The 27,757-nt window shown below is 46.7% G+C and overlaps 2 protein-coding genes and 1 pseudogene across 2 annotated transcripts; 1 reads left to right on the top strand and 2 right to left on the bottom strand.

Annotated features, from left to right (window-relative positions):
- Positions 1–2,505: 2,505 nt before the first annotated feature.
- LOC120850470 lies at positions 2,506–13,225 on the bottom strand (annotated as a pseudogene).
- A 3,362-nt stretch (positions 13,226–16,587) lies between these two features.
- Positions 16,588–21,001, bottom strand: LOC115308567. Its single transcript, XM_029966522.3, has 3 exons — positions 19,868–21,001; positions 18,608–18,725; positions 16,588–18,160 (listed from the first exon to the last, which is right to left on the bottom strand). The coding sequence occupies exons 1-3, from the start codon at positions 20,999–21,001 to the stop codon at positions 16,881–16,883; spliced, it is 2,532 nt and encodes an 843-aa protein (XP_029822382.2). The 3' UTR covers positions 16,588–16,880.
- Positions 21,002–22,565: 1,564 nt separating this feature from the next.
- Positions 22,566–26,562, top strand: LOC115310953. The gene is made up of 11 exons (XM_040222965.3): positions 22,566–22,639; positions 22,880–23,014; positions 23,088–23,286; positions 23,630–23,671; positions 23,871–23,921; positions 24,023–24,097; positions 24,199–24,306; positions 24,377–24,481; positions 25,222–25,256; positions 25,854–26,073; positions 26,391–26,562. Exons 6-11 carry the CDS (start codon positions 24,061–24,063, stop codon positions 26,525–26,527), a joined length of 642 nt encoding a protein of 213 aa, XP_040078899.1. The 5' UTR covers positions 22,566–22,639; positions 22,880–23,014; positions 23,088–23,286; positions 23,630–23,671; positions 23,871–23,921; positions 24,023–24,060; the 3' UTR covers positions 26,528–26,562.
- The last annotated feature ends 1,195 nt before the right edge of the window (positions 26,563–27,757 follow it).

Genomic DNA, 27,757 nt, shown 5'->3' with positions numbered 1-27,757 from the left:
CTTTCCACGTTAAATCGCTGGACAGAATTGCACCCAAGTATTTTACGCTTGAGTTAGCCTGAATTATTTCATTTTTATTTTGTAGGTTGAACCAATGGAACTTTTTTTCGAGCAAATCTCACGTGAACACACTTTTTAACGTTCAGATTCATTTGCCCATTGTTGCACCACATTGAAATATTGTCGAGATCAGCCTGTAAGAAATTTACGTCACTCGAATCATTAATTACTCTATAGATAATGCAGTCGTCTGCAAATATCTTATGTTTAATTGTATTTCATTAATAATATCATTTATGTATACCAGGAAGAGCAAAGGTCCCAGAACAAAATCCTTGGGGACACCAGATGTAACACCAACGTAATCGGACTTCTCACCATTTAGCATAACGCATTGCTTTCGTTCTCTCAGGTAGTCCTGAATCAAACCTAAAATATTATCATCAATGGCAAGTAAGTTAAGTTTGTAATTTAACAATTCAGAATTAACGACATCAAAGGCTTTTTTGAAAATTAAAAAAAAAACAGTCTACTTCATGTCCAGTATCCATGGCGCCCGCCCAAAAAGTGAAAAACGTCAACAAACACAGTCACACGGGATGCTCCAGATCGAACCCCATGCTGATCTCGGATAAGGAAGATATCTATGCTCAAGTGTGTAATACGATTACTAGAAATCACGTGCTCCATAAGTTTGCAGCATATGCACGTTAGAGAAATAGGTCGGTAATTTTCCACGCAGTTCTTGGATCGTGATTTGTGTATTGGTACAACATTTGCGATTTTTCCAGTCTGCTGGAAGCTTTTGATCCTTTGTAAAGCACACATCTATCTCCACGGAACACATCATCTATCCCCACGGAACAATTCTTTAATATAAGCGGAGAAATATTTTCAGGCCCGGATGATTTCTTTACATCAAGATCTCTTAGTAATAAAGCTATACAGTTGTAAGTAATCTCTACCGGTGACATCGCGTGTTCCATTACAGATCGCACAGTAGGGTAACATATCGTCCTAGTAGCCTTCGAAAAAACTGATTCAAAGTAATTATTTAGACACATAGCTTTGCTGCTATCGTCCACTATCAGCTGGTCATTTAATAGAAGTGGAGGAACAGACGTATTGTCCTTCTTATTTACCTTAACTGCCTTCCAAAACCCTTTAGGGTGCATTTTTAGTTCTGCGCCTAACTTTTCGTAGTACTTTTCCATTGCTCCCCTAACTGCCGGTTTAAAAAGGGTGTCACTTTACTCTAAGCTGGACCTGTTGGCTACTCCCCCGTTATCTCTGAATCGTACATAAGCTCTTCGTTTTCGCTTAATAATTTTTTTTTATCTCTTTCGTCACCTAAGGTTTGTCTTTAGTTTTAGAAGATTGTATTCCCGAGGGAACGCAATTGACAACAAGCTCGTAAACCTTGAGCTTAAAGATGTTCCAGAGCTCATCAATGCCAATATCATCTGCTTGTTTAAAGAAATATGGCAAGAAAAGAGCAAATTCATTTCTTACGGCATCATAGTTTCCTTTGTCATAATAATACTCTCCTTTCTTGACTAACAGCAGCGCTAGCTTTGTAACAGAGCTTGCGCTGCCTGTAACAACCCTATGATCTGAAATACCAGCTGTATTACGCAAACATTGTCAATTGTACCCGACAAATGGCAAAGTAGAAGATCTAAAATATTTAAAAGACGTGTTTCCTCTGTGACATTTTGTGTTAAATCGAACATTTCTGGAATGGCATTAAATTTAGTATGAAGTCAGCTTCCCGAGCCGTGGGCCTTGCCATTGTCCCACACCAAATCAGGAAGATTAAAATCTCCACCCAAAAGAACACATTCCTTAGAAGCCTCAAGGATTATATCTGTTAGTTCTTCTAAAACTTCGCTGCCCTCGTTTGGGGGACGATAAAAAACATCCACTGAAATATGTTTACCATTAACAGACATTTGGCACCACACTGTTTATATGTTAACATCCGGAATGAGTATCGGCGTGGTAGGAATATTCTTATCCACAAAAATGAGAACACCTCCACCACGTAGGTTTCTATCTTTCCTGTATACTGTATAATTATCTGGAAACACTTCGCTTGAAACGACCACTGGCATCCAACCAAGACTCTGTAGCTAAGACAATCACAGGTTTAACTGTCTGAAGTAAGCCCATAAATTCATCCACCTTATTTTTAATACTACGGCAATTTATGACCATTACTGTTCCAACGTCCAAATGTCCATTAGCAGTGCTTCTTTTTTGTCTTGATCTGCCATTTGAACCGGAACAGCCAAAGTGCACCGCGTGATTTGCAGATTTATCCTGTATGGTGCCATATTGCAAGGATGATAATACACTCCATGCTAAGGGAACTTCAGTAGGTCTTTTTGGTTGTTATTTGACGACCTCACAGACACATTCACTCTCAAGGTCAAACATAAAGCATTTGTCATCAATATATAGTCGGTCCATTCGCAGCTTGAATCGACAGTCCTGTGTTTTTGTGAATTCAACTAGCTTTCTTCTTGCCAACTGAACGGGCCTCAGAAAATCTTCATTAACGGCGAAGCCGCTATTTTTAAGTTTATAACCGGAAGCCAGTACTGACTCTTTATGCTTGAAAAAGCAAAATTTCACTATGATCGGCCTTTTCTTATTTTCATTGTACGTGCCGATTCGAGACGCCCTATCAATGGTTAGGGGATTTAGATTTATTTCGATTTTGTCGGTGCAAAGTTTCACGATAAGGAATTCTGATTCCGCCCACGTTTCTTTATCTTTGTCTTTCAGTCCGAAGAATACTATGTTTGATCTGCGTGAGCGGCTTTCTACATCATTACAGCGCGTTTTTAGAACAGAGAGCTCGGCATGCGCAGCTTCTAACTTAGAATCGTTGTTTTGCGTCACCAGCGGATCTGCCCTAGAGACAGCGAGTTCTTTTTCTAGCGTGCACACATGTTCTGTCTATTCTGATAATTCTTTTTTGTCATTTGTACGCTCCTCGAAAAGTTCGCTTACTTTCTGTCTCAGTGCGTCATACCTTGTCTTAAACGGTTGAACAGTAGTTTGAAGGGTGGTTATTAACACATTCGATTCCGCATTAGTTGGGCCAGGGTTTTCTTCGATATCACCGCAAAGCACTAACAGGTCTAGAAAACGCTTCAAAGCTGCTTCCAGGCACGGCAGCACTACCAAAAACAAATCATCGTTTTTTACAGAGTCACATTCAACCGTACCAACCTGTATAACAAAGTGGAGCGGCAGGTTGGATGACCTCATCATGGCAGTGCAGCCGTGCCCACAAGCCCAGTGGAGCGGTGTCGCCTTTTTTGTAGGTCGAAGCTCAGTTGATGTCGATGTTCTTGGCGCTTCGTTGCCACGCAGCGTGAGGGATGCAAAAAATTCGTCCAGACCGTGTCCTCTTCGCCGTAGCCCGCGTCAGCAAACGCTGAACCGCGATAGTGGCCGAAGCTCGGTGTTTCTTTGCTCGCTGTGATGACGTACGGCGAGCACGATGGTTCCGGCAATTCAGCAGGCAGCGTCATCAACAGAAACAGCTGTATAATGAAGTGGAGCGGCAACTTAGATGACCTCATCATGGCAGTACAACCGTGCCCACAAGCACAGTGGAGCGGTGTCGCCTCTTTTGTAGGTCGAAGCTTAGTTGATATTGATGTTCTTCGCGCTTCGTTGCCACGCAGCGTGAGGGATGGAAAATTCGTCCAGACCGTGTCCTCTTCGCCGAAACCCGCGTCAGCAAACGCTGATCCGCGATAGTGGCCGAATCTCGGTGTTTCCTTGCTCGCTGTGATTACGGCGAGCACGATGGTTCCGGCAATTTAGCAGGCAACGTCAGCAACAGCAACAGCTTTTAACTAAGTAGAGCTGCAGGGTAGATGACTTCATCGTGGCAGTGCAGCCGTGCCCACCACCTCAGCGGACAGCGGAAGGGGCTGCAGCAAGCGTCGCGCCTCCATTCCATGCAGTAGAGTAGCAGACGTACCTGAACATCTTCAGGTGCCGAGGAAGACCAGATGCAAAGACGTACTCTTCATACCGTGATAGCAAGGAGGGCCAGGGTTCCGCGTTCGAAAAGTCGAAGCTGTCAGGCTGGCGTAAAGCGATGCCCCTCCAGGGTGTGGAATCGGTTGTGCTATCAGAGCTTGCCAGACCCCACTTCTGACACCATGTAGGGTTCAGAGCCTACTTCTCAAGCCCTGTGAGGCGCAGCTCAGTAAAAGACATCCGACACCGACGGCTGCTCGTGAAGAACTCTCCTTTACTTCTTCTAAAAACACGCACGCCCCCCCCCCCCCCCCTCTACACTAAGAGGGCGCCACTAGCTGGACCAACTCACAAATAGCGACCACTACAAACACGATGGTGCAGCAACCAGGACAAACCATCGTTGACTTTGTGAATGCGTTGAAGTTACAAGCACGTAAATGCGAGCTTGGACAACAAGAAAAGAGCCCACTCGGCGATTGCATCATTGTGTGCATCAGAGATGATGCGCTGCGGAAGCGACTTCTCCGAGTGCCGAAACTGACACTAGACAAGATTATATCGGCATGCAATGCTGCCAAAATCTCCAAGCAACATGCTCGTGACGTCCAGGATAAACAGGGAGAGCGAACGGTGGAACGTCTGACTCTCTACGGCTCTCGCCGTGGAAGACAGTAAAGCAACACACCTCGCATCAGCACTCATCGCACGAAGCCACAGACCAGCGACCCTGCTCAACATACCCAACGCGCCCAGCGTACATGCTCAAGATGTGGCGCCAGTCATCTACCACGTAACTGCCGAGCGTATAGAAGCAACTGCTACCAGGCACGTAGCCAGAATTTTGGTTCGGAGGGAAGGGGGGGGGGGGGGGGGTTCCGGCAAAATGAAAGATTTCAGGGGGGGCCCGGGCCCCATGGGCCTCCACCCTGGCTACGTGCCTGACTGCTACTTCTGCCAGGAATTCGGGCACTCTGCGTCAGTGTGCCGCCAGAGACGCCGTGGGCGCGGCTCGAAGAACAACGGAGTGTCTACCTTGGATACTGAACCCGTCTGCCCTGGTAGCCTGACCGTGAAGAAGCCCCACGTAACATCTGAATGGTCTGAAACCATTACCATCAATGGGCTGGATGCTGTTTTCAGGCTCGACACAGGAGGTAATCTTAACGTTATTCCACAGAGCACACTCGTAAAGTGCGAATAACAGCCAACACTTACCGTGTCAAATGTGAGAGTTTCTAGATTCGACGGCAGTCGACTCTCAATCTTGGGTGAGTGCACACTTAGATTACTCGTCAGAGGCGAGAGCCATACTTTGACATACCTGGTGACAAAAAAGACGTAGTCCCAGTCCTTGGGGAATTTGCATGCCAGGACCTCCAGCTGATCACTTGCCTCAACAGAGTGCACTCGGTGAACAGTGAGCAAACCAATGGCACAACCAGAAAAAACTGTTCCCCTCCCAGCACCACCCAGGCTATTCTAGACTCCTTCTCCGATGTCTTCGAAGGAATCGGCAGCTGCCTGGCATTGTCTCCATCACGCTCAAAGATGATGCGGTGCTCACCATCACATCTCCTAGGAAGGTTTCTCATGCTGTTCAAGACGAAGTGAAGCATGGACTTGACCAAATGGAAATGAAGGGGTTAATCACAAAGTTTACAGAACCGACAAATTGGGTTTTCCTCCTGGTTGTTGTCACAAAAAAGTTGGCTCATTAAGTCTGTGTTTGGACCCCCGACAACTGAAGAATGCAACCAAATCCGAATACTACCGCATACCAACGCAGAATGAGCTCCTTGCCAACGTGAGCAACTGCACAGTCTTCACAGTTCTGGTTGCAAAGTCGGTGTTTTGGCAGCAAACACTTGATGAACGCAGCCGTTTACATGAATGCGACTTAGTCGCATTCAATCCAGTTGCCGCATTCAATATATGGTCATGTAAACGGCATAATGCGCAAAGCGCATCGCATTTTGGAACGGGGAGCATAATCGCAAGGCGCTCGCTGCGGGAGCGAGTGAACAGCTGAGAACATGGCGGCGGCCAACCTCGTCGGCGGCGCGGAGAGCGGTCCCGCAATTTTTTTTCCCGAGAACAAACGCAAGCTTTTGTTGCGGTCATAAGTAAGCGGAATATAGAGGAGCTGCTCGGTGAGGGCGGCCCCGTCCAAACCTTTGCGAAGTAAGACTTGCGCGTTTGAAGGGGTCACAATGGCTTCAGTGCAAGCACGAATGACACCGAGAGCTCCGAGCACTGTAGAGCACTGCATGGTAGCGCAGAACGAGCAGCTCCTACTTCGGTGCCGTTCCTGGCTGCGCAAGAGCCTCTCGGACTCGGGGTCCGGTTGGTCCGGTCGCGATCGGCGAGGTCTTGCGCGGCGAAACGCGGAGGCTTCCTCAAAGCGTGCGCACACACGTCGCCTCTCGTTCAGAGTGAACTGGCGGCCCGGCCTGGAGTCCTAAACGCCTTGGTTTTGATGCTTCTTCCGTCTCGCAACTTCTTCCACAGCACCGAAGACAGCGGACACGATCTTTACTTCCACTGAATGCGTCGAAAGGACTCCACGTGCGATGCGCCTGAAAACGTGGTGCGGCTGGTGCCGGAACGGAACTGCGGAACTTCAAACTTTGAGTTAACGTGCACGGCAAGAAACCGATCGTAACACCAAGCCACGGATACCGCATCGCCGGTCGACAGCGGCAAACGGCCCGTTGCTCGTACTCGGCAAACTCGGCGTCTTTTCGTGGCCCCTCGCGTCCTCGCAACCAGCCACAAACTCACCAGCCCGCAACCGTAGCGACCGTAGCCGGCGTTGGAGAAAACCGAAACCGAAACTTAAGGCTTCCGCCCAGTGGCTTCGGTGCTTCCGCTGCAGCGGCTTTTCTAACTTCGCGGCCTCCACTTCCGGTCGTCGCGGAGATGGCGAACAATGGCGAAGATAGAGCGATGTGGTTCGTTGGCTCGTTTACGGTTACGGGACAGATGTTTTGCGGTTCGTTTCTACTGCATCTCTGGTTCTAAACTCGACGGCGTTTCTCATAGTTCAACCAGGTGTGGTCGGCCTGGGTCAGCGCGGTCGGCTCGCCTCGTCCGATCTCCGGACCGCCGGCGACTTCCGAGTTCTTTAGGCCTGGGATCCTAAGGCGTCTGTCTCCGTGAAACGGTAAGCGAATCTCGTCCCGTTTTCGTTCTACTTTTAAATTACGTTTGGTGCGCTACAGTGTAAGCATGCGTGCCAAGTGTTCGTGACAATTTTGAACTAGAATAATTGTGCTTCATTGCGGTTTGTCATTTACCGAAAATGTGAATCGAGCAATGAACGAGGAGTAAATCGAGCAATGAACGAGGAGCCATGCTTGAAAGCGATGTATGTACGATGTTAACTTCTACCTGTGCGGCTTTAAAGAAAGTCAGGACTGGTTACGGTTGGATGCGAGGCTAGTCCCAATGCAATGTTAAGCACTTAGAGCGCCTTTCTGAACGGCATGTAAGCAATATAGCGATCAACGAGACGAGCGACGGCGAGAAGCTACGAGTGCCGGTGTAGGACGCCGATCTCACTACCCCTCCGCTCCGACTACGGTAGTGGTTTTGGCGTACGCCAAAATCAATACCGTAGTCATTTCGGCGTACGCCATAGTCAATACCGTAGTCTTTTTCGCATACCCCAAACACACTACCCTTACGCCAAATTCAATACCTTGAATAACGTCGGCTGAGCAGGGGTTGAGCTCCGCATTTCGCTAAAACTGGCGGAAGTAACTTTCTGCAGCATAACACCCTGATTGTTTGTTGTTGTTTGTATGAGCGGCGGAACGCGCGCGGCAGGCGTTAATTAATTGTGATTAGCGTTGATACGGCTGACGGCGCGCAGAGCTGAAGGGCACAAGCAAGGAAGCTTAGAGTGATTCTGTGTCGATGTGATTTGACATCGCTTCTTTCTGGTTCTTCGATCATGGTGCAAATGCAGGTGCCCGACTCCCGAGCGATTCGAAGGCAAGAGTGGTAGCCTGTCCGCTGGTCTTTCAATCGCATGTTTTGGGCACAGCGGAAGAAAATAAGACGTTCACTATTTTAAATAGCGTGCGATCGGCCTGTCTAGGTTCTGGCGACACCGTTTCAGGCTGTAGATGAGAAAATTTAGCCACTACAGTACGACTGCTAGCCTGGGGTCTGTGCCTCACAACAGATCGAAACGGGTAGGGGTGGGGGTCCCTGGCAGCGGGACCTTTCGCCGTACGAGCTGCGGTGCGCTAACACACTCGACTTCCGATACCCCCTTGGGTCACAGCGCTTGCTGAAAGAAGCTTGGATCGTTTTACGCAGATCTTGCAGTGCGTACAAGACGCGCAACAGCTACGTACTACGTCCTAGATGCCCAAACTGAGGCTCTACTTGTGCGCGGCTGTCGTGATCTGCAGCTGGGAACAGTATGCTCGCCATGAAAACGTTGCAATGAGAAGTACGGAAAAGTAATACTATAAAAGTATAGTATCTAAAACTGGCTTACATTGTCAATGAACATATGGAAATAAAACTGATTAGGAATGCCGATCAGATGGGTGGGAATGTTATAGAATGTGCTCAAGTTATGTGTGACGTCACGTCGGCACAGGAATTCAAACTGGTTGCCCCCACCCCCGCTCCTAAATTCTTCCAATGCTGCTGGAAGCTTTATATATATATTTATTGTAACTTTAAAGGTCCCAACAGGAGCATTACATAAGGTGTGTGTGTGGGGGGGGGGGGGAATTACATGAAAAATACAAAAGATCAACATATGAACAGACAGGTGGCTGATACCTACAGGGCTGGTGAGTAATATAAACAGTGAGAACAAGTGTGTGTGAAATAAAACTGGTACATAAATACACTTGCTAAAAGAGTAATCGAAGCATTGCGGAACAAGACGGGGTTACCTATTGCCGGGCAAAACCAGGGTAATCACCGACTCACACCAAGCATACCGGAGCTTCCAGTCGAGCCTGGTGTCCTGAAAAGCGCTGCAGGTGCTCAAAAACAAAAGACCCCCAAAGGAGCCCATAGAATTTGAATGGGTGCCTGCCCCCTCCGTGGTAGAGGGCAACAAACTTCCTCACCAGCAGGCCCGTGCACTGACTTACCGGGCCACAGCCGTGGAAGAGGTGCAGGACCAACCCATGGTCACCTAATAGGAAATGCTAGTCGCATCCTACTGCAAAGAAAGGCGAAGACTGCCAGCCCCGCATCCTAAGTTAACGCTGGAGGAACAGGTAGCGTATAGGAAAATTCAGTCGGGGTCCTTCCCTCACCCCCTTTTACTCAGTCGCATATGTTCCTCGCTCAATACAGTGGGAACTGCCCACTATGCCAAGAGATAGGAGCCCTCCGCCACAACATATGTGAGTGTAAATTCAATCAAGACCACCCACCACCCACACCCTTTCCCCTGTAGAGCGATGGGAGAACTTGCTGTCCAGCCCCGCCCTGAAGGATCAGCTCCAATTAGTCAACAGGGGCCAGGCAGATAAGGCAGCATATAGTATCTCGTGAAAAGGGAAGCCCTTCCTTCCGGCACAGACCACCGTGCTGAAACGCTCAGAATAAAAGTTTATTCTCTCTCTCTTTTTGATTGGTTGAAGTAGTTTGTGATCCGAGATACGTGACATGGGTGATTTAGTCGAGACGATGCTCTTCAAGGAGGAAGTACGAGTGAGTTATGAAGCATTGGATTATAATAGAAAATTTTATGAAATGGGGTTAAGCATGATATATCTTGTGGCACGACTTATACAGCGGGCATTTCAGTGCAGAGACACTAGTTCTTCGGTAATGGTCATCAAAAATCGACCTGGCCGTGCGATTTTGAACTGACTCAAGATGGTTAATGGGATAAATTTGATGAGCATTCCGAATTGCTGCTGCAAACTCCAACTTTGGTCCAACGTAAGTCTCGTATGCCATTTTCCGGAGATGAGATGGTGGCGCCTTGAGATTTCTTTTGATGTACCCGAGAGTGCGCAAAGCCTCTGCTAAGTCTGTTTCAATGTGTTTATTCCAGGTTAAGTGATTAGGTAGTGTTGCACCAAAATATTTATAGATGGAGGCAGGCAGAGATGATTAGTCCAGAGCCAATGGAATACGAAAAATATGATGTTACATGTTTCCAAGTAAAGCGAAGTAATTTACATTTTGACATGTTTAATGACATTAGCCATTTGGAGCACCAGGCATGAATCAGGTCAAGGTCACTCGGAAGATTCAAATGGTCATCAGACAAAGTAATTTTGCAATATAGGACACAATCGTAAGCGAAGAGACAGACTACAATTGATAAGTCGTTAATAAAAATAAGAAACAGTAGTGGACCTAGTAATGCCCCCTGTGGAACCCCAGATATAACGTTAGTAATATCTGACATATGGTTGTTAGCCACAGTGAACTGAGTGCGAGAAAAGAGAAAGTCACGAATCCAAGAAAGGTCCAAAGGGTCAATACCCAGGATAGAAAGTTTTGAAATTAGATGACGATGGGGAACTCTTTCGAATGCCTTCGAGAAGTCAAGGAATACAGCATCGGTTTGGCCCTGCGAGTCAAGGTTAGTGATTAACTTGTGTTTGAGTTCAAAGAGTTGCGTCTCGCATGAAAAACCTCTACGAAATCCATGTTGATGATTGTAAAAAATATGATATGAGATGGTAGTTTGAGTCCAGCACACGATCACCGCTTCTAAAGACCGGAATGACCTACCCCAGCTTCCAGTCCAATGGTGTACTCCGTTCCACCTTCAGTCCGACTGTACGTCGGGAAAAAATCGCGTGACCTTTCGGTTGGCCAGAGCGACGCAGGGAGCTCAAGGTCACATGACACTCTCTCAACGCTGAATTGGCTGGGATAGCTCCTAGCGTTTGCTGCGCTCGGACTGAAGGTGAAACGGAGTATAGGCAATCCTGCTGTGATGACTAAGAAAATATGAATCTGAGGAATTCACAGATATTACTTTGGTGTTGCTAAGAACTTTGGGGCTAATATTGTCTGGACCAGAAGATGAGAGTTTTAACCCTTCTATAAGTCAAAGCATTCTGGAAGCAGAAATGTTAGTGTCAATGGGGGCCATGGACTCAAAACCAGAGCAAGGCAAACTTAATATATGATCAATGCTTTCGTTTGATAGTACGGAAGAGAAATACTTATTTAAAGCGGTAGTGAAATGTGGCTCACACGGCGTTTACATTTTCATTCTTTAGTCGGATAGAGTCAGTATTATCTCTGGGTGAAAATACCTTCCAGAACTTTTGGGGGTTACTTAGCAGAATTCTTGCAGGTTCAAAGAAAATAACTTCTTTTTCGTCAACTTTACGCTCTGTACAAGATTTGAGACATGAAAAATAATCGTCCCAGACTTTGTTATTATTTACTCTTTTAGCTCTTTTATACATGCGCTTCTTGTTGTTATTTATAATGATCGTGAAGTTTTATTGTACCAGGGGTTATGCCCGTCGCTGTTTACAATAACATTCGGAACAAACTGCTGAGTTAGATTATTAAGTTTGTTCTTAAATAGTAACCAGTTTTCTTCCACCGATCTTGAACAAAGGTTTTCGACATACAACTGATAGAACAATGACACGTTCCGATTTATGGTGACGTAGTAATCACCTTTGTTATAGCTCACGAATTGTTTGAACAGTTGGGCTCAGCGTCGGCACAGGGATAGATAACTCGATGATCAAGATGCCGTGGTCACTTAAGCCAGCAACACAGTTGACAGTTTTTATTATTTCTGGTGTGCTTGTAAGGGTACGGTCAAGAATATTGTCGCCACGGGTGGGTTGTTCAACAACTGGGGTGAGGTTAAAATTCAAACATGAAAAACTCTCGCGCAGCATTCGAGCTGCTCGTGGTAAGATGAACCCAGTCAATGTTTGGAAAATTTAAGTCGTCAAAGATAGCAAAGTCTCCTTTTGGGTAAAGACTCTAAATGTCGAGCAGTATGGGGCGCAAAGTGTCGCAGTGCTCAGAACCATTGTTCGGTGCCCGATAATACGATGAGCAGGAGATCAAACTATAAGGGGTACTTTATTTGAACTTGTTCCCACGGCCCGGTGTTTACTACCACAGCATAACAAAGAAATTGAACCTAGTCATCAGTCGTGGGCACGTTAACAGCAAAAAGTAACAGTGTTACAGTTACAGTTACCTAGGGGGGAAAAGTAACACTGTTACAGTGACAGTCACCGGCTTCAAAAAGTAAAATGTTACAGTTACTGCAAAAAGAGTAACGCCGTTACTTTCTCGTCACAGTACAAAAATTGGACTTAAGAAATCACAAACCAAAACAATATTATTTTATTTGTTACACTATACAGTAAGAAGAAAGGTAAACTGAGAAATTAGAAAAATTTAAACCCAAAGGGTGTTTCTTTTTTTTAGTGTGATTTGCCATTTCAGCATTTTGATGTGCATAATTTATTTGCAATAATTGATAAGCCAATGCTTTTGATGAGCGGCATCGAAGATGACGCTCCAAAGGCCACTTTTTATACGACCAAAGCGCTGGTAAGAGCGAAGCGAAGCACTCGTATCCAGACCGTGCATGACAAGCAGTCTTGGGCAGTAACTTGCTACTAGTAATGCGTACTGGTAACTAGAGTTACTTTTTGGTAACGAGTTATTCTTTACTGCTGGTAACTTGTAACTGTAAGACTGTTTCTTTTGTATTGGGTAACTGTAACTGTAACTCCACGCATTAAACAAACAAAAAATTGTCTGGTTTAGCACACGACTGAGAATCGAGTCAGCACGAAACCGGGAGATAAAGGAAGCAGCACCCACAGTGGTAGGGGCGGTGAACAATGTCCGTTTCACCAACTTTGTCTCACTCTTCTCATGTGGGGACCATCTGCAGGTGTCGGTGCTCGTGCAATATGTCTCTGAGTGTTCCTGTAATGTTCGGCGAGTTCCCGGGACAGCGGGGCATTGACAAGTGCACGCAAGCTTGCCCGGTGTTCAACTGTTTTAATCTCGTGCGACATGCTCTTTATATACCAGGTGTGCAGGGGCGCCACCTGGCTGTCTATCACATTCCTCCCCCCCCTAACAAAAATGAGCCAAGGTCCCACCGATTTTCACGGTGAAAAGCGCACAGGAGGTTTTCGTGCTCGATTACTTCTCCTCGGTAGTGGAGTACCAGGACTCCTTGGTAGCGGAATGCCAGGAACAGGCTGAGTGTCGTCATGCTGGTATTCAGCTGTTACGGTTTGAGGTACCGCTTGGGCAGAATCCTCTAGTGGTACAGGCACATTCCCATTAGGAGGAGCGGCCTGATCCACCGGCTCTGGTCGCGGACCCGATGATGCCCTAGCTTGGGATAGGTCAGGACGCAGATGTCTTTCATGACGTCTCCAACACCGACCATCTGGGAGTGCGATATCTGTGATGTGGTCACTTGGAGTGTCGATCACAGTTGCTGGTACCCATGGTGGACCTTGTCGAAAATTTCTCGCATACACGGCATCACCCGGTTGGACAGTTGGTATCAGTCGAGCACCCCTGTCGTGCGCCATCTTCTGGATGAGTTGTTTTTTCGATACGCTTGACCTCAGGTCCGGGTGAAGTAGAGCCAAAGCAGTCTTCAACTTGCGGCCCATCAGTAACTCCGCCGGAGTGCACCCTGTGGTTTCATGAGGTGTAGTTCTGTAGTTGAGCAGGATTCGGGCCAGCTGACATTGGAAACTTCCATCAGCTGCCTTCTTCAGCTTCAACTTTATGGTTTGAACCGCTCGCTCAGCGGCTCCATTTGACGCTGGGTGATACGGTGGTGTTAGAATCTGCCTTATTCCATTTTGTTGAAGGAAGTTCTTAAAGCTACCGCTTACAAATGCCGGCCCGTTATCGGATACGACGAGGTCTGGTAGTCCGTGACAGGCAAACATCACACGCAGGCAAGGGATCGTGGCTTCTGCCGACGGCGTGGACACAGGAACGACCTCAATCCATTTTGAGTAGGCGTCGACCACGATGAGTAGATATCGGTTCTTCATTGGTCCAGCAAAGTCGATATGAAGACGAGACCATGGCTTTTCTGGGAATGGCCATGGCATCATTGGTGCTGGTCGTGCGAGTCGCTGGTTTTCTTGACACACACGACATCCCCGCACTGTAGCCGCAATGTCTTCATCTAATGATGTCCACCATACATGACTCCTAGCCACGGCCTTCATTTTGGCGATCCCTGGATGACCTTCATGCAAGAGTCGTAGAACCTCTGGTTGTAAGGATCCTGGGATGACGACTCTTGACCCCAACAGGATACAGTTCTCTTGTACGCACAGCTGAGTTGATCGAGGAGCGTACGGTTTTAAGTCTGGGTCATGCAGCTCAGCTCCGGACCACAAATGATCTCGAAGCTTCGACAAAATCAAGTCTTTTGAAGTGGCGTCAGCCACGACAGACGCAAGTAGTACGCGAGGATAGGCCCCCTCGAGCATAAATACCTCGGCTGGCCGCTCGATGGAACATGGAGGAACTGGCAGCGGCAGCCTACTCAAGGCATCCGCATTTGCTATGTGTGAACCAGGTCTGTACTTTAGCTTGTAGCTGTAAGCCGACAGCATCAGTGCCCAACGTAGCACCCGTGGCGAACAGGTCTCAGGTACAGGCTTGTCCGCAGCAAGCAGCCCCAGCAAGGGCTTGTGGTCTGTGACCGCTTCGAAGTCACGGCCCCACAGGTATTGCCGGAACTTAGTCACACCAAATATCAGAGCCAGGGCTTCCTTGTCAAGCTGACTGTAGTTGCGCTCAGCCGGCAGAAGACCTCTAGATGCAAACGCAATTGGTTTCTCAGCACCTGAATCTTCTCGGTGAGCAAGGACAGCCCCAATTCCGTACGGCGACGCATCGCAGATAAGCACCACTGCTTTCTTCGGGTCATAATGCGCCAATACCGCGGCAGACAGCAGTAACTCCTTGCTCTGACGAAAAGCCTGTTCCTGGTCCGCACCCCAAGTCCAAGGCGTCTTTGCCCCCAGAAGATGGTTTAACGGATGTAGAACGCTGGACAAGTTAGGCAGGAACCGACGATAGAAATTGACCAGTCCCAGGTAGCTCTGCAGCGTTTTTACATCGGTAGGCCTTGGAGCTTTCAGTACTGCGTCAGTCTTTTCTGGGTTTGGTTGGAATCCCGCAGAGCTAACGACATGACCCAAGTATTTAACCTGGGGAACCAAGAAATCGCACTTGCACAGCTTCAGCTTCAGCCCAGCTTGCTGCAGCCGACTCAGCACTTGGTTCAGGTTTTCCAGGTGGTCTTGATCGTTTCGCCCTGTCACGAGAATGTCGTCGAAATATACAACGACGTGCTTAAGTCCTTGCAATAGGTTCTCCATCTCTCGTTGAAAGATCGATGGTGCAGAGGTCACACCGAACGGCAGGCGAGTGTACTGGTACAGACCTCGTGGAGTGTTGATGGTAACCAGTTGTGACGACTTCTCATCAAGTTTAACTTGTAGGTATGCATCTTTTAAGTCCAACTTGCTGAATTTCTCGCCTCCGCTCAGCTTAGCAAACAGGTCCTCCACTCGCGGGATGGGGTACCCAGGCGAAAATTTTCAACTGGGACCAGTTGGTCCCAGTTGCAACTGGTTTATGGGACAATTCCCAGTTACAACTGGTCCCAGTTGAAGCCGTCCAACTGGGACCAGTTGGTCCCAGTTGCAACTGGTTTATGGAACAATTCCCAGTTGCAACTGGTCCCAGTTGGAGTTGGTCCCAGCTGGAATTGGTCCCAGTTGGAGTTGGTACCAACTCCAGCAACAATGAAACACGGCACAAAATGGAAGGTTGCCCAGGAGAAAATATCCAGTTGGTATCTAGCTGGTCCTAGTTGGTTCCAGCTGGTCCTAGTTGGTTTCAGCTGGTCCCAGTTGGTTTCAGCTGGTCCCAGTTGGTTTCAGCTGGTCCCAGCTGGAACTTAGCTGGGACCAGCTAACCCTTAGCTGGGACCAGCTAGCCCTTAGCTGGGACCAGCTAGCCCTTAGTTGGGGCCAGCTGGGACCAACTAGCCCTTAATTGGAACCAGCTGGGACCAACAAGCAATTAGCTGGGACCAGCAAGCACCTAGCTGGGACCAGCAAGCACTAAGCTGTCCAGCTGGTTCTTAGCTGGCACATAGTTGGGTTCAGCTGGAGCTGCTGATATAGGTGTTTTTGCTGAGATTGGCCAACATATGCTTAAAGCACTCTCAATATTACCATTAGCTTGCCCGACCTGGCGGCCGCTCTGAGAGAAAATGTGGATGAGAACTGAAAAATCCAGCGGTGCGCGACGCATTCTCAGGAGACGGTACACGCGCTGCCTACCTTTCTAAATTTGACTGATTTAGTGGTTTTCAACGATCCCCATGAAGTTTCTAGTTGAAACATAAATGTTTATTTTTACTAATTAAAAAGTTAGTTAACATACATTTGTAAAATTAGGTGCTTAATTGAACAGTCTTGATACTATATGTGATTGAAAAGTCGGACAAGCTAATGGCAATATTGAGTGCTCTAAACGCAATATTGAATGCTCTAAAGTTCCTTTTTTTTTAATATTTTGGCCGCTGTTGTAAAAACATGTGGCATATGAGCTGGAGATCAGGTGGGACAAGCCGGGGTACAGCTTAAACAAGCAAGTGTTTAGAATTTGTGCCACGTGAGCATGAGCTGGCAAATTTGATTGGGCCAGAGCTGGCAGCAGTTGAAGCAGTTAGCTAGCAAAGCTAAGAATTTGAGACAGACACCAACTGGCCTTTTTCTGGTACTTGATGACGAGAAGCAACTTCTATTTATTTGGCAAGTAGGATCGAGCTACAGAGACTGCTCTTTTGTGCAACACAGGAAGAGGGACCCAGCTTACTCACTTCTAAAAAGAGCCTTAAAGGCTAAAGACACAAAGTAGCTATTCGCCCCAGTGTGCATGTATACACAGGGCACAACACCAGGCGCTATTTCAACAAGTAGATTACTGGCAGCATGTCCAGGAGGCACCTGGCGCGCTTTCACAATGTGAGTGCATTTTTGAACAGGTGTTGTTACAAATCTAGGTGACACGGCAAAAATCTTGGCCTGTCCATTTGTGTCCTGAAAAGACAGCAAGTGCTTAATTTTTATGTACACTTTGGATGGTAAGATTGCAGCTGTGCAGTCAGTTTTGTTCGGTCTTCCATACTGCTCACTATGGAACACAAACTGGGACACCGCAACCCTATCATGCTCCATCACTTGACCGCTTATAATATGTCCAATCTGGCTCTGGGCCAACTCCAAAAGTGGTAGTGGCACTTGCCGTGGCTTGCCAAGTGGTGCGACAGTCCCTCGATTTGAGACGCTGCCTCCACTTAAAAATGACTGTGTCTCAGGACAAGCTAAGGCTTTTAGGCCAGGAAACAAACTTCTCATCATAAGGCGCTCAACAATTTGCAATGGCACACCCTTGGCCGATGTAACAAGCTCCTTCACCTGGCCAATATTTGATTCAAAGGCAAAACAAGAATGTGCCCACAGTGGGCCTTGGTGCAGCACACTTTTGGACAGGTGTAGCATCTGGTGGATGTTGAATGTCATCTGCTTCTCACCATAAAGCACCTGGACATCAACAACAAACTTCACGAGACAATTGATGCTCTCTGTGACATCACCCTTGGTGACATTGTCTTGCAGCAAAAGATAAATACCTTTTACTAGTAAGGCAAAGTGACACAAAAACTTTGAATGCAGTATGCCATCCAAGCATGGTAAAGAAAAGCACAGCAGCCACTGCTGCCATTCGGTCGCTTTCCAGTACTTCCGTACGGAAAGCGACCGTTGCAGTCTGTGGAAGCATGATGGTGGTTTCATACTAAGCAGCCTCTGATCAAGTGCATCAAAAAGTGCTGGACAGCCAATGTAGAAATCCTCTCCCACGCTGGTCAGCCACAGCTCTGTGAGCTGCCGCGTTGTGCCGAGCAAAACACAATGCATATAATCTGGTGTAAATCCCCAGATTACGTCAAATCTGGGGAGATTCATGAGGGGTGTTGGACCCTTTACGCCTTTGATGGGCTTGTCGCTGGCAGCAGCTCTCTTCATCAGTGCCAGGGTCCGGTCCGTGTCCCTGTCCTCCACCACTTCATCAACAGTGTACTTGACAGTTCCTGTTTGGAAAACAAAAGGTATTAAATGTTAAGCAAGTAAGCCACATGAATCAAATTTTCTTTTACAGATAATTTACAACCAGGCAAAATGAATGCCGCAAAGGAGGACTGGTATTTGGTAATAGGCAAATCAAACCTAAAATGCAAAACCAGTGTTATAGCAGTAATTGTAGTGTTCCGGGCTCTTGAATGTAGTAGGGTTTTTGGCATGCTTGTTTATTAATTAGGTGCACATTAATGCAAACAGACCACAGAAACCACTGCATACAGCACCATGCTGCCGCCTCTTGTGCAATAACTGACAACATTTATGTCTGGCAGAATAGCTTCAAGCTCATTTAGTGAGCACTTAGACAGCACAAATAGTATACATAGCTCAAAAATGGCAATAAAGAACCACTTTGATTTCTTTTCTTGCCAAATGCTTTGTTAGAAGAAGTTCCCCACCATTGATGACAGTTCCAGGGTGCAGGCACCATCCACACCCGTAGTGCCCATTATACTGCAACATATTTTGCATAATTGCCCTGGCAGGGGCATCAGCGCAGCAGCTGAAGCAATGGATCTGCAGGAAAAGAATGCAGTTGCTTATAAAATGCACCACAGAGCCGCTATAATCTATATTATATTGTAGTGCTTGCCGGCGATCTACCATGTCGCCCATGTCTGAGTGGCTTGCGGCACGGATCGCGCGATGCCAAAATACATTGCTTTCATTGTAGAGTGCTCGCTGTAGCTCGGAAACTTCAAGCTCTTTGAAAACTGGATTTTTCTTCGCTTCATTTACAGTACCACAGGTATTTAAATAAAATAAATAAAAACTATATTTCTATTAACAAAATGAGTAAAGATAATCGATAACATAAAGTCATGTTGCATTCATCGTACCACTGTGAGCTAAGAAATTAGCTCTCTTAAGGCCTGTTCACACATCTGCGCTACATTTGCTTACAACAAAACGTGACTGCAGGTTGCCATTGCGACCCTTGCAATGAGCCAATGAGGAGGCAACATGTTGCACAACATAGCGCATACAATGCAAATTTGTTAACTGGCCGCGTCCCTGTACTTTCCGGCCGTCTGCCATGCTGAAAGTGATACCCTTCTTTTCTTTCCTTCCCCTTGTGACCACTGCTGAGCATAACCAATATCAATTGGACCCAGCAACTGAGCCACGTGCCCCTGCGGTCACCGCCATACCACTCACGATTTAACATTTTATATTTAATCTATCTGCAGTGCCCCTGTTTTTACGTATGGGTACAGTTTTTCTCTGAGTATGTCTAATCTGCCATCTGCACGTTGCGACCGAACCTGGTTAAAGATCCCCCGCTCAAGAGACCAAAAAGTATGTGAATTCTTGCCGTGAGTAAAAGCCGGCCAACAAAGCTTGGTACAAAGTAACGTCGAAAGTTGAGTTGGTATTCGTTGATCCTAATATATAAACAGTGCGAAACACATGAACAGAGAAGAAATACGCTTGGTACAAAGGCCCTTATACACATAGCTTGCACTGACATACTTTGGTCCTTTCTGGTGGTAGAGCGCACCCTTTACTGTACTAATTGTAGAAACGGGGAAACGAGCATTGCGAGCAAGCAAAAACGAGCTAGCGCAGCTTCCAATGCATTAATGGCAGGCTTCTACCACCAGCAAGGACGACGGCTTTGATATCACATGCAAGCCCTGTATACTATATGCACATACCTTTGAACAAACAGTTCTTGTGCCTGCCTCCCAGGTAATTCCCTCACAAGATAAGTCTTCCATTTGATCAACGAAGGCCGTCAGTAGTCGTGGCATGTCGGGATGGGTCTGTCCATACCACAGCATGGTGACGAGGACATTCTTGTGCCGGAGGTGTGGCGGAAGTTCGTTGATCATCACTTGCACCGGCCATATCGAGTATTTGGAGGAATTGAAAAGCGGACTTCCGTCGGAATTGATGGTCAGCGTTAAATCGTGCAAATCCATCTTTTCCCGGACGGCTTTGTATGCGTCACCGTCGGAAATATCCGACATCCCATCACTGCCATTGTCGTGGTGAGCATCTATTTCTTGCAGGCGCTTAGTTAGAGCACTAGAAATTTCTTCTCTCGAAAGCAACTCTGTTATCTGTTTCCGGATCGGCATGCTCAAAAAAAAGTGGCCGTCAATCAACATCTGCCGACCATCACAGAGTTTGCCGCAGTTGGGGCAGGGGGCCTGAACTGCGTTGCGGTCAGCAAGGCGACCCGATGTGGAGGCGACTAGTCTTTTGCAGTCGTTGCAGTAAAAATGAAACTTGGCAGTCTCAACAGTGATACCGGCGTTCTTTTTAAACAAGTACTTGGTTGCCGGCACGTCGCATCTTTTCAGAACGTAGGACATCATCTTCTGTAGAGTTTTGACCGCCTTCCACGGGAGTCCGAACTCTATGATGAAGCCCACGGATAGCGCTAACAGGTCATTGGCGGTTAGCTCGGCCTCCTCTTGCGGTTCTTGCCGAGTTCCTGGAGAGCCGCCGGGTTGTGGTGTTGGCGGCGGTGGTGTGGCGCGGGTAGCACTAGGACTTGACGCAAGCGAGTCATCGCTTTCGGCGGGTGCAGAGTCGTCGTCGCTTTCAGCAGGCACAGAGTGGTCGTCGCTTTCGGCAGGCACAGAGTGGTCGTCGCTTTCAGCAGACGAGCCGCCATCTCTTTCGGCAGGCAATAAGTCGTCGCTCTCGGCAGGCGTGCACTCATCGGTCTCGTCAGGCGCTTGCAGGTCCGTTTCGCGCTCGTCAAACAACCTTTTTTTCGTTGTGTATGGTAGGTCTGCTATGTCGGCTCCATATTCAAGATACCGCTTCCGCGGAGGCATTTTCACAGCATACACGTGCAAACTCAAACGCAGATCAAGCAGATCACCCACGACAGCTCCAGGCACAAGAAAAGCTGTAGAAAGCCGATGGTCAAGAAATCTGGTCAAGACAAGCCAAGCCAAAGCGAACTCGCGAAATTATTCCTCTAAAGTAAATAGAAACACGCTTTTACAACAACATGGGTCTAAAGTATCAATGTGCCATAGTTTGAGTCAACTAATAGTTTGTTCCTATTTTAAAAAGTTAAAATATTATTTAATAATTGCTAGCATATAGTATTCTTTAGACGCGTTGCGGACGCGGCAACCATGGTCACCGCGCTGTGGTATTCGCACGTCCGCTAGTATTTTGACGGTTGCTTGCTTTTCTCTGCTCGGACCACGTGCATTCGCTCTTCAAAATGTTTGCGCTAGTTCGATTTGTGGACGACCACAACAACAAGCGACTGCATATCGTTTCTACAAGCAGCATCGATGGCTTCTCTCCGACTAGCACGGACGATTTCGACAAAAAGTCGACCTACATGGTGTTTCACGAAGACTCTGAAGGCAACGGAGAAAACACGGGGTTTTATAGTGCCCACGTCCTTCTGCTAGCCGGTACGTATACGTACCATTATTTATCACAGGTACACCTGTCAAAACGCAGTTTGACGCCGTCGAGTTCACCAAAAAATGCCAATGGTATCTAAATCTTGGACGATCCGACGGCACTCCTACAGAGCGTTCAAGTGCCGTCCGACGGTACTCCACTCGCACGTTCAAGTGCCGTCCGAAAGTCTCCTATAAAACGAGGTCGCAAAGCGAAATTTTTGAAGCTGTAGTGTAGCTTAGTGGTACAATGTCTCCCTCACAAACAAGCGGCCCCGGGTTCAATCCCCGGTGCGGAGTTACTTTTTTTTTTTTTTTCTCGAACATTTTCTTTCGTCGACGGATTTGGCGATATTTACATTTGTTTTTGGCTGTGTCTAGAATACCGTCCGACGGCCACTGGCGCCTACAAGCGGCGTCCGAAAGAAAGTCGGACGGCGCGTGTATCATGAATAATTGCGAAAGCTGCGACTAGCTGATCAAAAACGGTTGAGGGAATGTGTGTATGTGATCTGCGCACAGTACAGATAGGTTGCACTGACGTAATTTGGTCCTCCTCTTTAGGGGCAAAACTTTCCTTGAGCGTAGCCTTTATTTGTACTTATTCTACAAACAGGAAGCAAACATTACGAGCGAGCTGAAAGGAGTGAGTGCAGCTTCCCCTGCACTCACGGCAGGTTTCTGCTGTCAGCAAGGAGGACGCGGATATAATATATATCATGCAAGCCATGTATAGGTGCCTAGTGTCCTAATGCTATGAACAAAAAATTAATTTTTTAACTAATAGCATCACTATCGGCTTCAAACCTCACTGCATCCGTTAGTGAATTCAGATTGCATAGTCAGCCTGTGCTTTTTGGAAAAAGAGACATGCTTCGGTTAATCATGACCTATAAAGAAATCATTTTTGAATCGCTGCTTGACCCACAGAAACCGAGGAAGAGCTCACGAAAAAAAAAGTAGTCGAAGAGGATCGCTTTTCCTAAAGCAAGATTAGAGGAAAGCTCCGACGATGATGTTCCAAGTAAAAAAACGCAACAGAAGAAGGTAAGCATGCAACTTTGATGTATTTGTATACAGCACTTAACTGTGAACTCTGGTATTCTCCTTTGAACTCAGTGCTAATTAATGCAGAATTTAAGTATTCCAAGAAGCAGCATGGGCTGACTCTCACTAATCAATTTTTACAAACTCGTGTTAACCTTTTGAAAATAAGTGCCATAAAGGTGATTAAGAATTTATGCACATACCTGCCTCCAACATTGTTGTTCCTTTCTTATGTGCCAGGTGTCACAGAGGCAAAAACAGCTGCGAACAACCTCGAAGAATGCTGTGTATAGCGAAATATTGGAAAAGCATTTACATCACGCCCACAAAAGCACCAAGGCAGGGCCTTCTGACCGAATTCATCGGGCACAGTCAGTAAGTAATAGCTCAGCACTTCTTCTGTCTTTAACGATGCGGGAAGGCTGACGTTAAACGTTTTACTTTTCAGGTCCCAAAAAGGTTGCGGCAGGAGTCAGTCAGTTCATCAGATGAAGACGATTCTTTATGCTCAGCGACAGAGCTGCGCCAAGCACAAGCAGAGACTCGTGCCTGGAGAACAAAAGCAAGACAGCTTGAAGAGGACAAGAAATTTTTGAAAGAGCAGGTTTCCTCACTGCAGCGCTGCTTAGAAAGTAAAATATTTCAAGGTAAGAACATCCTAGAGGTGCAGCTATGCTCCAAGTGTTGAAATGAAAAATTACTCTGCCAACTCCCAGAATTGTCTCTACGTTCAGGAATATTTACTACTGTCTTACCTTTCTTCAGCTAACGTGCAGCTGTTGAATGTGTGTTTTTGATTATACTGCATATATGCTTTTATGCAGATTTCTGCTAAAAGTCTAGCACTAGGACAGTGCATTTCACAAATTCTGCCAGTAACTACTAGCACATGTCTGTGTCAAAACATTGTGCTTCATGGGTTTGTTTATGACGACATGCTAAGGTGGATCATTTTAATTATAAGCGCTACATTTAAGTATTATTTTTCAGCTGAAAAAAGCAGCGAGTGCGAATATTTCAGGCGAAATGAAGGTAAGTGATTCTGCAAACACCACAGTTTGTGAGTCCTGCATAAATAAAACAGTATAAATGGCAGGCTTGGTTCATGGCATACACCTTTCAAATGTGAGCTCATCTTGTAAATGGTGCAAATAAATGTATAAAATATGGTGAGGCAAATAAATGAAGCTGCAGCTGATTTAGTTTCATTCAATGTTATCAAATGTTGCAGTTGAGGATCTTGCAGATGCTCAGCATGATCTGGTGGAGCAGCACAGTGAAGGTAAGTCTTAACTGTCATATCGGAGTTCTTGTGAAAGCTGCATCGATGTAAATATATGATGCATATGTATTGAACATTTGTTGAATTTTCAATTTTAATAGCTGTGGCTGCGAGCACTGACACGGCAGCAGATGCCATTATGCGGGGAGCAGCCCATCAAGGTGAATCACTGCCTTGTAAGCACTTTTATGCTTCTTGAATGTCTGAAGCTGCTTTTGTTTATAGCAGGTACTCTTATAGTAGTTGGAAGTGCATGTGTACCCTTTAATTTTCACAGGCACGACATATCCTGCCACAAGGTGTGACGCTGGTGTCCTCCAGAAGAGTGCACTACCTGCAGCTTGTCTCAGCACTGCAGCAGCTACCAAGAACAGTTCTGCACAGCGTAAGTGCATCAACTGCTGAAATGAATCCTTTGCAGCAACCAACTTATACTGACACTGTTCTGTCACAAGGTCCCCCCCCTGGAGCTTGCCAAGTGAGCGCAGGACCTGCGGGTCCTGCCAGACCTGCGGGTCCTGCCGGACCTGAAGCAGTTGCTGCAAAGAGCCCTGCCCCCGGTAAGTGCATAAATTACCAAGAGCACCTTAGGAAAGCATTCCGTGTTTGAAGTGACCTTAATTGACACTACAGATCAACATAACTTGTATGCCACTACATAAAAACTACATATGTGTCTATGAAATTGCTATTTTATGAAGGCACCGGCAGAGATGTTGGAAGTATCTGGTTGATGTGGGATAAAAAACCACCCTTGCGTATAGAAATGGATGGTCTGAAAAGCCGCGTTATCTCTCATCTTCGCTCCGGTTCACTTCCTCAAGATGGCGAAGCGAAGAGAGGGAATAAGAATCGCAGCGATAAAAAGCCTCGTCAGCCTCGTTCAACCGTGCCCTTCTTATAAAAAAAATATAGCTCATCTGTTTGAGATATCGCTGTGTGAGTGATGTTATGGTGTTTGTTGTGTCCCACCTATCGCTCCTGGCTCGTTTTCTGAAGACGCAAATTTCAGTCCAGCATCCCTTAAGTATATCAAATGCTGTCCGGCATACAATTGATTTTGTACAACCGGCTTCAGTTTTCGCGAGCAATTGTATGGACTTTATAGCAAATAGATAGAACTTGTCTATTTGCTACATATATGTTAGTGTCCCGCTATTAAAAGTATTCGGAAATCAGCTCTGCATTCCGGTGTCTCTCTTGTCTGTCCTAGTATCGCATCGTAGTTCACTTTAACACGTTTTGCCTGCTCACCAAAAGATGTGCCTTATTTTTAGTATGGATGATTTTTCTTTTTCAGTTCCTCCGGCATTCACACACCTTCCTGATGGAACTGTAAGAGCTTGCCCTTATTTTTAACTGTAATTGCTACATGTGCAAACATAGTGAGCAGTAAGGTCTTAAACCTGCTCCTTTGTTGTGATGACATACACATCTTTGATGTGCACATTGCTGGCTGTGGGGATAAGCCCTGTTTATCTCCTAAATGCCAAGCGTAATAAGAGTATAGACACTGTTCTTGTACCTCTGCTAAAATGGGTGCAAAACATACAAGAAGTGAATGTATATTTTTATATCTATTTTTGTTCTCTGCATAATGCAATGCTGCTAATTTTATTGTTTCCTTAAATATTGGATGCCATACTTGTTTATTCGATTGGCAAGTATATATTTAGTGAAATCACAGAATCAAATTTAAAATGAAGATAAAAGAACTTTATCTGTTTCCTGACAGTGACACTTGGGTAGTCCCTACATGCAAATGAAGGGAATGAAAGAACATGTATGCGTTCCCAAATTAGTATAGCCCTTTAATTGATGGCCAGAAATATGGAGAAAGCGTGCTCCTTTTCCTCTTTTATTGTAGCAATGTTTAACTACTGTACGTAATAATATAAATGTTGTGCTCACAATATATTTTATACTTTCTAGTTTCACCTGACCAAGGGGATAGTCATTTCCAGTGGCCAGGCTGCAAAAATATTTCGGGGGAAAAAGCCAACAATTGTTGGTAAAGAAACAGCTCAAGCGATTTGGACGAACGCCGTACTTGCTACGAGGAGCGTAACTGGAACAACATGTCCCCAGAAGCGAGCAGCCGGAGAGCCAGCAAAGCCTCCTCTAACACCTGAGAAGATCGACGTTGTTCAGGGTGAGCTGGTTTAGGCCAATCCTCTGTGGGGAAATTGAAATCTCAATTTGGGTATATATTGTGTGTCTGTTTCATCTCGTTGTTCAATATTGTAGCCAAACGCCAAAGGCACTGATTATTTAAGGCGGTGGCATTGACTGTCGCATTTCCTGCTTTTGGCAGAACAAATTTTGTGCACATAAAAGCACACCTCGTCCTCGGTTGGATTGACTCATTTACGAGTCGTGGCATTTTACTTTTTGCCTATGAGGCTGCCCAGAGTAGGGTTAGTCCTCAAAACATATATATACTGCTAACAATTACACATTTCTTTCTAGCTGCAATTTCCTTCTGGGGAGACCAGAACAAACAGTCTGCAGCAGCAGCTGCAGTAGTCTGCGACATAGGGAACTTGCTAAGAGAGAAGTGCCAAGACGCAAGGCGTTCCGAAGAGAGGTTGAAGAAGAAGCTGTAGCGCCACAAGGCTATAAACCTTGAAATAAAATTACATTTCCATGCATTGTGTCCATACCATGCAGCTGTCACTGACGGTGGCGGATGAGCTGCCAACAATGGCTAAAACCAGCTGAACTGGCTTCTGGCCACATTTCCAGCTGCGACCAACTGCAGTTGGTTCTGGCTGGGACCAGCAGCAGTTGGTCCCAGCTGGGAATACCTGCAGTTGGTCCCAGCTGGTCCCAGCTGGGACCAGCAGAGCTGGTTTTTGTCAAAATTATCAGCTGGGCCCAGCTGCATTTCCAACTGGGTTGGGAATTTCACCATAAACCAGCTCAGCTGGGAAGCAGCTGGGAATATAGCTGGTCCCAACTGCCATATTTACTCCTGGGTGACAAGAATTTATTGTCAAAAACTTGGAGAATGGAACTAAATAGGTTCGGTGACGTACACGCTCCGGGTTTAGCCACTTGCTTGCGACGGTTGAATCGCTTTTTCAGAGGTGGTATTCATGAGATGAAGGAAGATCGGCCGCTGGCGTCTGTTAGTGAAGACGTCCTCAGCTTCTCTTCCCATCGCGTGAAGAAAGGTGCTCACCCGTGATACCGCGTTGCGCAGGGGAAGTCCTGATAAGATGCGGTAGCGCTCCCACCTTGCAATCTCTGTCACAACAGTCGAACATTTTCGAGGTAGACCTCCCGCCATTTTCGCCATTGTGCTCTCCGCGGCGTGTTCTCTTCCGTCCGGTCTTTCCTGGGTGCCCTCCGATCGCTGCGCTGCATCTTTCCATCCTCGAAGTTCACCGCCGCCACCATGGTGTGTGTACAGTTAGGTCCCAAGAAGCGCAGCTGTAGTTTTGACATTTTCATAACGACGCCAACTTGGGCGATGGCGACATGGCGACCCTTCTCTACCGCGTCCGTCCGGTGATGATGATGATGATGCTGCGGCTATTTCCCTTTGAATCGGGAGGACTCAAACGAGGTTTGTGCCCAAGCCTGGGAGCGTAGGTGTCTTAATGCTCCCTGAGGTGGATCTTCTGCCACCAGTCCTCCAGTCTCCTTTTTGTGTCTGCAACAAGCCTTTTTGTGTCGTTGGAGGCTACCTTCAGCCCCGTAGCTGGGCAGACTTCTGTGGATTGTCCAATTTCTATGTCAGTGAAGCCCAACGCTTCAGCGAGCGCTAAGGGTCTCGGACGCCTTGGGCCATTGTCCTGTGACCGGGACGGCTTGAGTCTCGCGCAGTCTAG

The sequence above is a fragment of the Ixodes scapularis genome, unplaced genomic scaffold, assembly GCF_016920785.2.
Source record: "Ixodes scapularis isolate PalLabHiFi unplaced genomic scaffold, ASM1692078v2 PGA_scaffold3__209_contigs__length_174095766, whole genome shotgun sequence".
NCBI classification, from domain to species: Eukaryota; Metazoa; Arthropoda; class Arachnida; order Ixodida; family Ixodidae; genus Ixodes; species Ixodes scapularis.
Note: the sequence above shows the minus strand (reverse complement) of the source record. Positions and strands in the feature narration are given on the sequence as shown.